This window comes from Diplotaxodon limnothrissa, linkage group LG22 (genome assembly GCF_057381915.1).
Source record: "Diplotaxodon limnothrissa isolate DT_005_m linkage group LG22, D_limnothrissa_male_GT1.1, whole genome shotgun sequence".
Lineage (NCBI taxonomy): Eukaryota > Metazoa > Chordata > Actinopteri > Cichliformes > Cichlidae > Diplotaxodon > Diplotaxodon limnothrissa.
The window spans coordinates 28792021-28808178 of NC_140616.1; the positions used below are offsets into that span (position 1 = coordinate 28792021).

The window sequence follows — 16158 nt, forward strand, 5'->3', positions numbered from 1 at the left end:
CATCATAGCAAAAAACAGCACTAGTGAAGGTTACTAATGATCTCAGTAATGGTCTCAGATTTGAGTCAATTTGTAAAAAACACTTTACTTCAGCATCTGTCTGATAGATTCTAATTTGTCCCGGTAAACAAAGAGTTTTCCTCGCACACAAAATAAGTCATAAAAATCTATCTCAGCCCCGCCCGCCGGGCAATCATATAGCCCGATGGGCGGGGCTGAGATAGATTTCGGTCGCCCGACCCGAGATATCGCTAGCCCCGGGCTAGAGATTTTGCGAGCCCTGCCCAGTGGTGACTAGTGAAACATGTAGCATTAGATTACATTTCAGTAACATGCAAGTAAGAAAAAGTAGATGTCACCCTTCAAATCAAGTCACTTAGATGTTTCTTGGTTTCACAATTCTTCTAAGATTTTCAAATCAGACATGTATAAATTGGATACAAAGGACAAGATTTGAACCTTGCAGGGATATAAGAGGTTAATCAAATCTCTAAACTAGTCTTCATTCATCTGCACATCTGTCTATGAGTGATCCTGAAAGAATAATTGATGCAGTTGTTCTAAACTTCTAAGCTGGAACATTCAAATTCTTCGTCCTCAAAGCACTCTGAAAAGCCTCTAAGTGACCCCAAATGCTGCAGCATGAATGATAGAAGGGACTAGAAGGAAAGCTAATATTTCTCACATACCTCTTTATTTGCTCCTGTTAAATCCAGAATTGAGCTTAAATGTATTCTTCTAGCATATAATTCAAGTTTCCAAAAGTAGAATGGGAGGTCCCTGTGAAGCTAGCTCCCAGTTTGGGTTCAGAAGACAGACGCCTTCTCTACTTTTATGATTAGGTCTCCAATTTTCCTGTTTAAAGCTTACTGTTGAGGCTGGTTCTGGAAATCCTGAACCATTAAGCTGCTGTAGGCTTCGTATGATGCATCGACTACTGTCACTCACGTACTTTGACTCCCCTTGCATTTATATGCTGCTATTGCATGCCCTCCTTTTTCTCTTCTTTTGCCCCTTACTCTCTAGTCAGCTGAAGACCCCTGAGCCTGCCTGATGTCTCTTCCTATTAAAAGCAGTTTTTCTCCCTACCATTAGGGACTGTCTCAACATGTGGTCCTCTATCTTTACCTAAGAATTTAAACCACCTTAAATTGGCACCATATTAAAAAATTGAATATAAAATTTTGATGTCTATATTTAAAAAAGTATCAATTAAAGATGTGACTGTTTTCTTAACGTAGAGCTGTCAACAGATGACAGATGATAATTTTAATAATAGTAATAATACTAATAATAATAATAATAATAATAATAATAATAATAATAATAATAATAATGACAATAGGAAAATAAAACAACCAACAATTTGACTGCTGAGTACTCAGATTTGTCTCCAAATGCACTGTAATTTCTCACTGCTATTGTGGATAAAAGACAGAAATTTACAAAAGGTTACAGTAAACAGTAAGTAGTCCCACCACTGTGCCAGCTATCCAGGATCTGTAGAGAGTGAGAGCGCTGTCTGGGAATTTTATGGCCCTGTCTTACCGATGTGATTTAGGATTTAAAAACTGAGTGATTCATCCTGCAGAATATCTGGCATCTAAAATAGCTTTGAAACATTTCAAACAATAACTCTTAAACGTTTAATAAAATTTTATTGGATTTCCAGTTATTGAGGGAAAGTCTTTAGTCTTGGCTGAAAAGGGCAAAGCCGGCTTAAAGCTGCACTGTGCTGCATAATAGAAAAACTCATCTTATGGAGAATGTCCATGTATTGAAAAAGCTCTTTAAATTTCTAAAATACATTTGTTTCCTACTTAATTAGAAAAAAAAGTGTAAACAATCACCAAAAAATACACTGTAGTGAAAGTTTTGTGAACATTGAATGCTTCATTCCTATACAAATATACAATTACTTTCAGGTTCCTCAAAGATCATGAAATATTCTTCTTCTGTTGCGTCCATATTTGTATTCATAGGTTGTGACTGAAGGCTTCCAAACCTACCTAACTGTCAAAATGTGGATCTGTGGCGTTGCAGAAAGCTGTTTCACTGCCAATCCTGATTCTCAATATTGGCTATTTTTAGCCTATCATGACTGGAGCAGTGTGTGTATGTGTGCGTGTGTGTGTACACCAGCTGTACTTGTGACAGTGCAGCCTACTGTTTTCACTAGGATGTTTTAGATTGTGAGGGCATTTTGGTCTTTTGGAGCAGGATATTAGTCTCAGGCATGTAGCTGTTGTCAGTGTTCTCACTGCTATAGAGGACAGCACCACCAGCAACACCAAACCGTCCATGCGTGCGTGATTGTAAAGATGATGTGTGAGTGTTTTCACCTAAAACACAGTGACAGGAGGCACGGGGTTTTTGATTAAGAAGAATTTCTTGCTCCCTCATTACTGCTGGTTCCAAGTAGCCACTATAATGTCAAGTTGAATAGAAATGAAGAATAGCGGTTTGTCTATTTTTAGGGCTGCTGAATCCTGGAGGATCAGCTTTTTTACATGTTGTAAAGAAAGAGGTAGATCATTTTCCAGACAGGGGAGGCTTCAGTTTTGTTACTTTAGCTCAGATTAGCTGACACAAATATATTTAATAATGTAACTCATTTTTAGAGGTGCCTAATGGTGCTTACTATTCAGTATTTTCACCTAAAAGCTGCTTAAGTATTGACAGTTTGTGTCTTGACAGAATGCTACCTGTTTACACAACTGTAGGCCCACACATTATCCCAAACTACAGGTGACTGTAGATGCTTGAGCTCATGATTTGTTTTAAACATGTAACTTTCCTCAAATTCACAAATTGCGTTTTTTATAAAATACTTCTTCATATACAGTAAGGAAAACTCCAGCATGCTAAGCTAGTCTAGTCTAAGCTAGTCTAAGGTCGCGCCATAGCATTTCAGTCAGGCTGATGTCTAGACTTTCACATTTGTGTTTGGTTTCATTATCTTGTTTCATAACCTAATTCGGGCCAAGCTTTAGTTGTCAGACAGATGGCGTCTCGTTGACTCTAGAATACTTTGATATATGCTCATGTTTGTGAGTTCATGGTTGACTCAAGGTTTCCAGATCCCGTGGCTGCAAAACAAGTTAAAATAATTATCCCTCCACCATCATGCTTGACAGCTGGCATGGGCTGTTTTGTTGATATACTGTGTTTAATGCAGCTTTGCAAAACCTAAGCCATTCAGTCCTGTTTTGTTTTTTAGAGAGAAGAGACTTTCTCTGGGCAATATTCTTTTATATAAGCAATATTTTATATATTTGTACTATCATGAGCTTTAACGTCTGACACTAACTGAGCTCTGTGGAGTCTGGAATGCAGCTCTTAGGTTTTTTGCAGTTTCTCTGAGAATTTTATGGTCTGATCTTGGGGTGTATTTGCTGGGTCATCTGCTCCGTGAACAATTTTTCCATTGTGTTAATGCTCACCTGAACGCTACAGAGCAGCAAACGGCCAAAACCTTTGCTTTAATAGTTGGCGTGACACTTTCTGATGATCAAATAATCAAATACATTTGATTAGCACTTGATATAGATTGGTATAGTGCATTTTTGATGCACTAATATCTAAGCTGCTGACTACACTGCAATGTTTCACCAGCCATTAGCATATGTAGACAGCAAGAAACACTGCAGCTACGTATATTACAGTGAAGATCTTGCATGCATATTGTAATTGGAAGGCTGCGGCCCTCCCCTCTCCTCTGCAGCTCTTTCCACAAGGTCATGCACTGAGCCTGCATACCTCACAGACTGAATCATAAACATAAAGCTGCCATTCTGGCCACAGATAGAACAATTACATTCATCATACAATTCCCTTACTGTGTCCTCTTTGAAAGCGTGTGCTTGACATTTCAATTGTATGTGCCCTTCAGAAAAAAAATGAATTACTTGTGAAGGATCGTGCCACACACTCAGCTGAAGGATTTAATGACTGTGATTCATGCGCAGTAAGATTAGGATTTTCAAGTCAGAATGTTAACTGGGAGAACTGGAGTGTTGTTTACGGTGCACCGGCTAAGATGCCCTTTCTTATTAATATCATGAGGAGCAAATCTGTGTGGCGAGTTCTGTGTGCTTTACTGATAGGCAGAACACGAACACACACACACACACGCACGCACGCACGCACGCACGCACGCACACACACACACACACACAGCAGATGCAGAGCAGAGGCTGTAAGCTGATTATTTCCAGCACAGAAGCACTGTGGCTAAAGCTGAAGGGCGTTTCAGCAGGTTTTAATGTGCAGGATGTGTTAACAGTCCAGTACCTGTGAGAAGCACAGTACACCAGAAGAGTGTCAGAACCGAGTGATTTCTGATGGCATGTGAATATGTAGTTAGTTTGATGATGCTAGGTAATTTTGTGTCAGGTAGGTTTAGCTTCTTACAAATTTCTGGACGACTAGTCCAGAAAAAAGACAAAGAAACTGGTCAAAACTGGGAGTAAAAAACCAAGATGTTTATGGCACGGTGGAACAGTGGTCAACACTGCTGCTTACAGCTACCAGATTCTGTCAATGAACATGTGGGTCAGCTTGAGCCTTCCTGTTGACATGTTTTGAACTGCCTGTGTGAGTTTTAAAGGCTCCTTCAGTTAACATGTGCCACCCTCTCATCGATATTGATTCAATCAAAAATATTATCATTTTACTTTCAAATAAGAACACTTTCATTTTGAGATGTTGTCGGCCTGAGTAAAAAAAATACCTTGGGATTGATGATGCTTAATATTTCCTTAAGAATAGGCATCCATCCATTCACTACAGCCTATCCTTTTCAGGGTCGTGGGGGCGGGCGCTGGAGCCTATCCCAGCTGTCATAGGGTCGCCAGTCTGTCGCAGGGCTAACATATAGACATAGACAATATTTACATTTAAAATAAGTAATCAGAAGTGTTATTATAGTAGATTATGATATTACTATTTTTTATCAATTAGCGTTAGATACCAGCAAAATTACAGTTTAATATATTTATATTGTAAGTCTTAAATTATATATATAATGTATATTATATATATAATATATGGTGTGTGAGTGTGTTCTACCGAATGTGTAAGAAAATGCAACTTTTAAAATTTTTTATATACTATATTTAAAGGTCTTTTCTTCTACAGCCTCATGTGACTGCCATGACAAATAGCTTACAGCCAATTTAGTGCCAGTTCTGTATAAACAAACTATAAACAATACAGTGTTACACCGATTATCAGTTTCCATCTTAACTGATCTTCAATCTTATGAAAGAAGGGTTCATAATATTGTTATATTGCATTTTACGGGTGGTTTAGTGTTTTTTCCACCTCAAGTGTGCACAGCACTGCTAGATGTGTCAAAGCTGTTATTTCAGTTAAGCTGCGTTCTTATCAAGGCCTTATCACTGAAAGTCCCTCGACACGTATTGTAACATTTAATCAAGTCTGTAGAACAAACAGGCATTGAAAGGGAAGTATAATATCTGTGAGCGTGTGAGAGTAGCCACTGCAGCAGGTGCAGTTTGTTGATTTAGTGATTCTGGCCACATGAAGGGAGAAATCCAGCGTTTGTGAAGCACGGAGGCTCCCGAGGGAAACGATGAGTCCTTCACAGGTCAAATAGACACAGAGGATAATTTATGTTAATGACAGCACACGGTGTCGAGTTTCTAATCTGCTTACGTGTCTTGAAACAGGAGCTTGAAACCTACACAAAAACAAAATAAAAACAAGAACATCAAAGTCACATTCATGCAACTGTAAGGAGACCGTGCTAACACCGCGCAACAACTCCTACCCCAGAAAGTACATCCCCAGAGGGATTACGCTGTCTGTGCCACACATCCACCAAGCCTTTGACAGCACTCGTGCTTCCACACATCCGTCACCCTGGCTGGGGCTGCTTGATGCTGCAAGTAGTGACAGCATTATCGGGAGGAGGCCTGCAGAGAGAGGGAGAGTAAGACCGAGACAGAAAAGAGCACAACCTCAGCAGGGGATTTCAAAGACCTCTCACGGCTCACAGCTGGACAGCAGCTCTGCAGTGCTGCCAGGGAAAAATGCGCTAGTAGCACACAGTAAACAGCCACCGCGTCGCACACCAAAGTGCTGCGACGTGGACGATGATGGCAGTTGAAACAATGGGCTGCCTCTGAGATCGTGTGAGTTTTGGGGGCAAATGTGTGACCTAAGTTTTGCACATAAAATCCAATTTATTAGTTTTTCCTTGTGCTTGAAAACATATGTGAATTTAAAGGTACTACTGGCTCTGCATTCCCACACCAAGAAGTTTAAAGGACTTTAAAGTTTATCAGTTGAACTTGATGTGAGCAACATCGATAGACCTAAATATGAAAAACAGCCCACAGCTGTTCGCTTTGCCTTGCTTTAGTTAAACAAGCCTAGAGACAAGCGGTAACTTTGCTAAGAAAAACTCCAGAGTAGTTTCTGGAGGTTGTTGGCTGGCCCTGGGCGAAATTGACTGCTGCACCAACAGCCTCACTGTGATTGCTTTGGTTGCTAACAGACTGCCACGATTGCCCATAGTTTGCATGGGAAACATGTGCCATTTGTCCATGGATTAATGAAATGGGGAATGTTCACCTTTCAAAGTAAATGTTGTTCCTTACTGCTGAAACCAACAGCTTTTACACTGACACTGAACATTCTCTGTTTCCTGTTTGCATCACAATTTTTCAGGTGTTTCGAGGTAGCTGCAAATAAAAGCTGACAGATCACCCAATGTTGCAGTCAACCCGAGTCAGTCTGCCCTCACCTGTGACTCTGGTTCTATTCTACAATATGTATTCTGATATAACAGAGCGTTGCCAGGTACATGTGGGATTTTGCAATTAAATTGCCATCATGCAGCAACTACTTCGCTATTTGTGGAAGAACTTCTGAATTGAACTGATCAATACAACTGCAGGAAGGTTTTTTCTCTAGCATCCGCAGCCAGTGTGAATACAGGTTTAGAGGGAACCTACTCATAGATTTTTTTTTTGTTAACAGTGTGCGCTGACCTGCTTTCTGAACCAGCCTAAGTGGTCACATGAAGAACTGCAGTTTTTTATGTTTCCATTTTGCTGCTTGATTTCTTTTTTTTTCAGCGTTCTTGGCCCAAAACTCATTTACAGATTTTATCACTTGGTTCTAGAGCTAAACGTAGATGCTTGCCTCTGAGTGCCTGTAAATATGTGCAAATGTCCTCACAAACCTGTTGATGCTGTGCAAAGATAAAGTGATGTTTTGTTTGTTTGTAGTCATGACAGAGAGCTCTGAGAAAGCTCCTGTTATCAGTTAAACATTGGTGTTTAATGCTTGTTTTAGTCTATCGGATCTATGTCTTATCATATGTGGATACTAATTGCACTTGCTGTCACTGTGCTGTGCTTTTGCGTCCCACATTAGGAGAGTGCAGCTTCAGCTCTGCGGGGGTTTACGACGGCACCGTGTTCAGCCGGATATTTCAGATCCTGTACAGAAACGAGGAGATTGCGGTGAATGACTGTATGATCTTCAAAGTCCACCTGCTATTGGACGGAGAACGGGTGAGTCATGCCGGTGACATTTTCTGCACACACACAGACAAATATCCAGTTTGAAAGGGGGGGGGGGTGGATTGATTGCCATTTGCTCGCTTTTTTATTTATTCCATAGCAACTTGTAGCTTTACAGCATATTAAATGGCCCGTAATTAATGGATTTCATCATTCTCTGTTCCCTTCTGCACTTGTTGTTTTTATCATCTGACACAAACAATACTCCTTGTTCAGAACACACACATTCGTTCCACTTAATCACAGCAGATATTTTACACAACAGGGAATAAAAGATAAAAAACTACAGTGCTATATATTTTGCAGTCTGAACACCTGCAAAATATATAGTCTATCTGTCTATAGCAGTATAGATTTAAAGCAGGGGTGTTGGAGCCGTTCTATTTCTTTGGCCAAAGACAGCTCAATTTGCAAAGATGTACTTTCTGGAAACATTGACTTGTAAGGTTTGTCTAACAGAGCTTAAGATGTCTAAAGCATCATTGACTGTAGAATGAAAATAGGGCAGCAACCTCCTTGCGATTAGGAACAATCGATGGGCGCCCAGTGGTTGCATTAAATTGTTTTGCTGTTGGGAACCAATTGTAAGTAATTGTCAGTGCGCAACACCCTCACCTGACGATTGCACAGGCCACCTGGCAGGAGGCAACCTATCTCCAAACAGTTGCAGTCCGACTCAGACTAACTGCGGTCCCGCTCATCCAGATGAAGGCGAAGGTTTGCAAATAAAGCAGACGGATTGCCGATATGTTGCTTTCAATCGGACTCAGTCTTGTCAGTGACACGTAGGTAGGGACTCGACTCAACTTATATAAACTGTTTGCATTCTGATTATAGATTCCTGTTGAAAAGCAAGATTGCCGGGCAGCTATAGCAAATTGAAATTAAAGTGTCGTCATGCAGCAGAGGAATTTCTGAATTTCTACTTCAGATCTATGAACTGTGGCTGAAATGGAAGTAGTTGTGTATGAAGACAGCAACAGATTTGTGATTTTTGCAGACTGATCACAGTTATAGCTGCCATATTCTTAGAAGTTTGCACTGATGTTCTTGGTAAACATTTCATGTGATGGCTATAACAGGGATAAAAATGCATTTAAATAAACAAAGCTTATAAGTTAATGTAGCTCTAATCTTTGAAACTACTGGTCAGTCTGATGGCTCGCCCTTTGGTGCCGTTAGCTAATTTTCTGAGGCTACCAGTGTAGCCCGGATACTTGGATAGACGTTAAAGGAAATCCAGTTCAGAACTTCCTCTTAAATGTTTATGAACCCAGAAAATGTAATAAAGCTTATTGAAAGCTAAGTTGACCTCAGACACAGCAACTGTTTTTGCGATTGCATTGGTCATATTAAATTAACTATTAAATGGCTGCTAATTGGTTAGCTACATGCATGAACTGTTCCAGAAAGAGTTAGTGGTAAGTAACAGATTTTTTTAAATGGGCACTGATTTTATTTTGGAGTAGGTCTGAAGTGGAACTTTTCAACTTTTTGACAGCTGGCTTTCATTTTCAGGCCTAGAACTTGTCTCCAATACTTTCTTTAAGGGTCTGTGGGCACACTATAGTTTTTTTTGTTAACGGAGGCATTAGCGGTTTTTAAATGTGATGAAATGATTGACAGGAGTTTGGTTCCCTGAAAGATAACAAAAGCTATTCAGTGGAAAAGGTTAATTGCCTTTTTCAAAGGAATTCTGTGCTAATCATAATAACCACTCAACCAGTGTGAGGGTCACTGAGCTCGTAGACTCGTTCCGTGAAATTAATGTTATGTAACTGAAAGACTGTGCCTGTGCACCCAGACCGGCCATATTTAGTTCAGCTGATCAGGTGTGTAAACCTACCTGACAGTTATTGATGTTCTGTTTTACTGTGGGCGTGACCCTGAGAATCCACTCTGCCCGTTTTTGCCTGTGGGAGCCACCGGAGCTCAAATTGATCAGCAGTGACAGCGGTGACACGGGCTTGATGCTGGGACGTGGGAGTGTTAAGATGGCCTCATTTGAAGCTAATCATGCATTTGATAGCCGTAGCTCACACGCTGACAGTACTCTAAACCGTCGCTCAGCTGCTCCCTAACATGTGGTGTATACGCCTAGTTTACTGTGGAAGGATTCCTGCTTCTGCCAGAATGTGGATTTTCTGTCTCACATGACAACTAATTTTAGAAATTTTCATTAAACGTAGGTGTTGCTGTGGAGGTGTGGAGACAGAAGAGCTTAAAGGCATATCAGATTTCATCTGTAAGCTCTCCCGAAGGCTCCCCGCTCATTAACCTTCCGGAGGTTATCTGCTGTTCACAGCTACAGATAGCGCAGACGAAAATAGCCTCTCATTTCCCCTGTGCACACCCGATGTATTCTTAATCAATCACAGCATCAATATCAGATGGATTTATACGTTTACTGTAAGCGCTACAAAAGTGGAACTACTTCTATTAAAATTTAACAGCGCTGCACACCAATCCTCAGAAGAGTCTGTTGCATCCATTTTCGGCCCCGGCTTTGTAGTTTCCTAATATCGTTTTCTTTTTCTTTTTTCACTTTGTTGTTCAGATTTATGCCTTTATTTTCTACCGCACTTTGAACATGAAAGTAATTGATTTTTTCAGCCCACATGAAAGACATAAATGCCGGAATACAGAGAACATAAACAGTTAATCAAAAAGAACACTAAAGTGGCTAAATCAGAATTGCAAACAAGGTTGGTTACATTAGCTTCTGTGCCAAATAGCAGCAAATCCATCATGTTCTTGTTGGTACCGTGTGATGGCCGTTCCCCTTCATTAATTCCGAATTTCTCCATTCACGTGAGTGACAGTAAATAAATGAGAGTCAGATCCTTCTCCACAGAGCACAAGTGGCTGCCGGATGGTTTGATGAGTGCAAAGATAATGTGAAAGCTGAGGCTACAGCTGTCACATCCACCTCTGGGAGATTTTTGAACATGTTAAATGAACCCTGTCATCTAGAAATGGCATTTATAAAAAAAATATGTTTTTGTGAAATATCAGAATCTACATACGTTGACTTTTACCAGCCTACCTGTGCTGCTTAAATCTAGATATGAACACTAGTCTAGTCTTCTGTGTGAAACACCCAACGGCCTCTTGCACTGATTTGTTGCACTTCCGTTCTGAAGTCTCAGTTTTGCATTCGCCATTGTGTCAGGATGGAAGCTGTTGGGTGTTATCAGCAGTGTTGGTCAAGTTACTTAAAAAAAGTAATTAGTTGCTGATTACTTCTCCAAGAAAGTAATCCCATTACTTTACTGATATTTATTTTCAGAAGTAAATAGTTACTTTATTACTTAGTTACATGATACACAACCCAAATACATACTAAAGCAATAGACCTTTCAGCCCAATTCTATTTTTTCTGCATAATCCATCATATAAAATTGAATCAAGTGAAAAACTTGTTTTATTAGTTTTAATCTTTTAGCTTTATGCACATTGCATTAAGCAAAAATGTAATTATATGAAACAGTCTTTGACTTGAACTTTGTTTAATAATTAAACCTATTTTTTTGCATATTCCAGCATATAACATAAAATAATGTTTTAGCGGCACTAAGTCCTGTCGCTCTTATATCTATGGTCACCTGGAGGTTTGCCCCGTGCTGCAGCGGTCATGTCAGTGGGAGGATCTCTGTGAATTTCACACTCCCGTGGCAGCGTGCTAGGTGCTTGCTCAGATTTGAAGTTAAATTTTTTGCTGTAGAAAGAAGTTTTCTTCCCACGCTGAGTGTACAGCAGATGCTAATGTTTTTGTCACTTTTTACGGAATCAAGCTCAAAGTAACGTCAGTACGTCCATACTTTAAACGCTGCACAGTCGTACTCTCTCCCGCTCTCCATATTATCCATTATTGATCTACACACGTCTGTTGCTGCCACGGACGTCGCACGCTTTTACGTAATTGTCATGAGACACTCTCACAAACAAAATCATGGTCTACTAACACAGTAACGCAGTGTGCTTACAGGAAAGTGACAGTAATCTAATTAGGTTTTTTTTTCAATAGTAGTGCCTTACTTTACTCATTGCTTGAAAAAAGTAATCGGATTACGGTAACGCGTTACTGCCCATCTCTGGTTATCAGCTATTGCTAACTAGCTTGATTAGCAAGGTGCAGTTACAATTCTATGTGATATCAATGCTACATTTGGTTAGCAAATAAACAGGTGGAAGTAAATAAGTATAATCCAACACCGATTAAAATACACTAATGCAAAGGTACAGAGACCAAAACTCTCACAGACTCATGGGCCACTTGATGCCATGTCCAAAGCGAGTTAACCCACGTTCATTTTTATTTTACACCATAAAAAAGCATGTTTAGAAACCTGGTAAAAAGGGATCTGGCTTCTATGGAAAGTTTCCCCACCATAATAACTGTGTGGACGGACAGATTTGTGTACATCTGGACACTGTAGTTAGGGGCGTGGTCACCTTGGCAGACAGGGACCAGTTGAGGTAGCTGAACTTGACCTGTCTACATGAGTTTTTTTGGTTTGTTCTGTGATACAAAGATTATGATTATGATTATTTTGTGCCCAAGGTCTTTCAATATTTATGCATCAACAATCCTTATCGTTCCCATTTGCAGGTGGAGGAGGCCTTGAGTGAGGTGGATTTTCAGTTGAAGCTGGATCTTCATTTCACTGACAATGAGCAGCAGTAAGTTTCTGAACCACTTTGAAAATATGTGTTTGGTGTGTATTTGAGATGTGAAGTGAGCGACTTTCCCATTTGGCTGCTAGACATCACTTTAAGCACCTGATCACAAATATACGGCATACGATCCATGACTGCAGGGGTTTGTATGTTTGCTTGGGACAAAAGGAAGAAGAAGAAATATTTAGATTGTATCATCATTGTTGATATTGGATTATGAGTGAGCAGCTTTCCCAGTTATTTAAAACTGGTACTTGCTAAAGGCAGTTGCCCTGATATTTCCCACTCACTTAACAAAGAGATGCTCCTTTTAATGTGAAGTTTTAGGCGCTACAGGGTCACACTTTTACTATCAGCAATAAAACCACTTCTTTAGTTAATCTGCACTCTGTGGCACAGATACAAAGATTATCAGATTTTAATTTTTTATGTATTATTTAATTCTCATTTTCAGTGCTGAAAAAAGCAGGCATTGAAATTCTGCTTAGTTTTAACAGTCTACTCATAACATAAATAACAGTTATGATTCGTCATATTAAAAACTTTAACTGTAAATATTTTCATTAGTGTTTCCTGATTAATTTAATATACCAACGGAGAACAGTGTAGCATTATCTAATTAAAACATCTGAGTACTTCCATCAATGATGTTGTTTAGTTATTCTGTCCTTTGCTACATGAGCCATTCTAATGGAACAGCTGCAAACATTATGGACGATGGCAAAAAAGGACGATTTTCACTTAAAGAGTTGGGTTTTGTTTTTACTCCCTCAGGTTGGCTGATATAGCGACTGTCCCCTTGATCAGTAGTCGGACCCTCAGCCTCCATTTCCACCCGCGAAGAGGCCTCCACCACCACGTCCCTGTCATGTTCGACTATTTCCACCTGTCAGTCATTTCTGTCTCCATCCACGCTTCACTGGTTGCCTTACATCAGCCCCTGCTCAGGTAAAGTCTGGAAAGCTTGCAACTGTTTCGCATCCTGCAGACCCCGAATCTTCACATTACACAAATTTGTATCTGATTTGGTATGATCTCAGGAACCCAGCTATTCTTTTCACTGCACAATCTGCTAATCCGTTATCCAAACCTTGCTTGGATTCATTTTTGTTTCTTTATAAATAAGCCATTCATTTTGTAATCTATGGCTTTGAATGCTGTTTGGAGATGTGTTCAAGAAAAAAGGTCAACCATCTGCAATGAGCAGGTTTTAATTTTTTAAGTGAAAAATTTAACTGAAATGAAACCCATACAATCAAGCAGGCGAGAACGTGAGCTTGAACTGCTGGCACATCTTATAATATGATATATAATGTATCTCTTGGCGAGCTGAATGAATCATTTTCCAAACACTCATCTGATGAATTCAGCCGTCAGTGTCATAGTCGATGTTCCAACATGCATTACATAGATTACTGCAGCACTTGACTGATTGCAGCAGAACTGCTCTTATTTCTCAGTTCATGTCTTCCTTCAGAGTCACAAACACTAAATACAACACAAACATTATTCATGCTTTGCCCCTGCTGTGTCATCCCTGCCCTCTCTCCAGCTTTGCCCGTACAGGAAAGGGCTCCTGGCTTGGGAAGGGCTCGCCAGAGAGCACGAACGACCCGTCCGCCATGTCTGTAGAGAACCTCGTGTTCGGCGCTGGCTACTGCAAACCTGTCATCTCTGAGGTGTGTTAACCTTTAGCGGTTCAGCTGCTTTCAAATAGACAGTCACACAAAGCCTATTTTGTCTCACAAAGCTGAAAACAAATGTCTCCCTTTGAGCTGGTTGTTCTCTTCTTTTTGTGAGCAAGCAGCTAAATGCCAAGCGATGACGTAAACAGAAAGGTTTAGGACAGAGGCCGACAGATTTAGCCGGGATTTGCTTGGGCATGTCATCCAGAAGCAACGGGATTTTGAGCTGGGAAGGGAGTCGTCCTGATTTGGATTACAGATTCCAGACCTTGTCTGTCCTTCGGAATCAGTCATTTGTTGGCACTATGCAGAATCCTGTAGGTTTTAAGACCAGAGGCCAACGTGGTGATTATCACTGTGCAGCGCTGTGGTGTTTCATACTATTTGTTGAAGCCGCTTGCCCAGGCTTGTAGGCTTCCAGGCTTAGCATCTGGAATTGATAGGAACTCCCACTGGAAATGATGGTGCTGTCTCTCATGCTTCTGGCTTATTTATAGCGCACTTAATTCACAATGAAATAAATAATAATCTATCATAATTACTAATCATGATCATATATGGCCTATAGCAAATTTATTTTATTGCCTTTTATTCACCTAGGCGTATATTAGTAAAAAGCTGTATTCAATAGTAGCAGGTGATAAAAGACACACATGACTCATGTTCATTATTGTGACTCAACAACTTCTTTCTTTAGTTTTGTAATTAGCCTTGATTCTGTGAGTGTGTAGCTAGCTGTCAGTCAATAGGAGAGAATGCAGCACTTTGGTTAACAAGCCCTACAGCTCACAGATAAAAGTGAGAAATCTGCAGGCGTACGGAGACACAACCAGTATGCAGCAGGCGTGTCAAACGTATGGGAAGCGGGCCCGAAAAGGCCTCATCAGAGGGTCCAGTGTGAAAAGATATCATTAAAAATCAGAGTGGTGATTCCAGCAATTTTGTCATGGTCCCTGTGCCCTGCTGGTCAATCCTCTATTGGGCAATATGTTTGTGGTTTGTTTTCTCTCTCACTCTCTCTCTCTCTCGCCACGGCGATGCTCACTGCGGGCTCCCGCTGCTGGCCCACACACCTGCTCATCACCACACCGGCCGCTGATCCCAGCTGATTACTGCACTACTTAGATGGCGAGTCTGCACTAGTCTTCGCTGGATCGTTGAACTATCAGCGTCAGTCAAACTTGTGTATCTGCCAACCTGTATCTTGAAAAGCCCTTTGTTATTATCCCGCTAACCCGACCTTTTGTGTTTAGATCGTTTTTGGAACCGGATTCTGAGAGGAGTGACTGAGGAGGAGTTTTTGTACAGAAAGTGTGGAGCACCTTTTCCCCTAACCCTGTTTCCCACGGACCCTGGCGACCCGGACCCTTTTCCCCCTGCACATTGTACATAGCCACTTGGTGATTGTGTTCACTGTGAATAAAACGCACTGTTCTTCGCTTAAAGGGAAACCCTGGCCTGCGCCTGAGTCTCTTTCGGAACCCTTAACAGAACGATCCAGCCATTATGGACTCAGCAGGACAGGACCCCGCAGGACAGGACCCCGTGGGCCGGGCTCTGGCCGCCCAGGAAGCCGCGCTGGTCCGCCATGAACAAATGCTCGGGCAGCTACGGCAGGATGTCGCCGCATTGACCCTGGCAGTGGCGCAGTTAATACCGCTGGAGGGAAATGCGCAACCAGGGAATCCCCAGCCGCCCAGCCCGGCTCCCCAGGCGGCACCGCCCGCCGTAGCGTCAGGTAGCTCACCGCGGGTCGGTACGCCGTCTGACGGACCTTTACCCACACCGGAACCATTCTCGGGTGAGTCTGACAAATGCGCCGGATTTTTGGCTCAGGTGTCTCTGACGTTTCGCGAGCTGCAGCGTTTTCATGGCAACGATGGGGCGAAGATAACTTATTTAGTTCAACTTCTGAGGGGCCGTGCACTAAAGTGGGCCCAGGTTGTGTTAAACTCTGATCCTGTCATCACCTACGCTGACTTTCTCTCCAAGTTTAAGAATGTGTTTAACCCAGGCACCGGGGCAGAGGCCGCTGCTCTCCGTCTCCTCAACTTCAAACAAGGTAGGAGAAGCATGTCTGATTACGCTATCGACTTCTGGATTCTGGCAGAAGAGGCAGGGTGGAATCAGGAGGCGCTACGGAGCACGTTGCTGAACAATGTCAGAGAAGAATTAAGGGACGAGCTAATCATGCGTGATCTCCCTGCCTCCTTTAATGAGCTAATGTCCCTGTGCAT

The 16158-nt window shown here is 41.3% G+C and overlaps 1 protein-coding gene across 1 annotated transcript in view; it reads left to right on the top strand.

Annotated features, from left to right (window-relative positions):
• Window positions 1–16158, top strand: part of fam135b (family with sequence similarity 135 member B) — a 51843-nt gene that overhangs the window by 5395 nt on the left and 30290 nt on the right. Inside the window, exons 3-6 of the mRNA XM_085345805.1 lie at window positions 7408–7547; window positions 12169–12239; window positions 13011–13184; window positions 13789–13915. Of these exons, the coding sequence (XP_085201931.1) occupies window positions 7408–7547; window positions 12169–12239; window positions 13011–13184; window positions 13789–13915 (512 nt within the window). The remainder of the gene's footprint in view (window positions 1–7407; window positions 7548–12168; window positions 12240–13010; window positions 13185–13788; window positions 13916–16158) is intronic.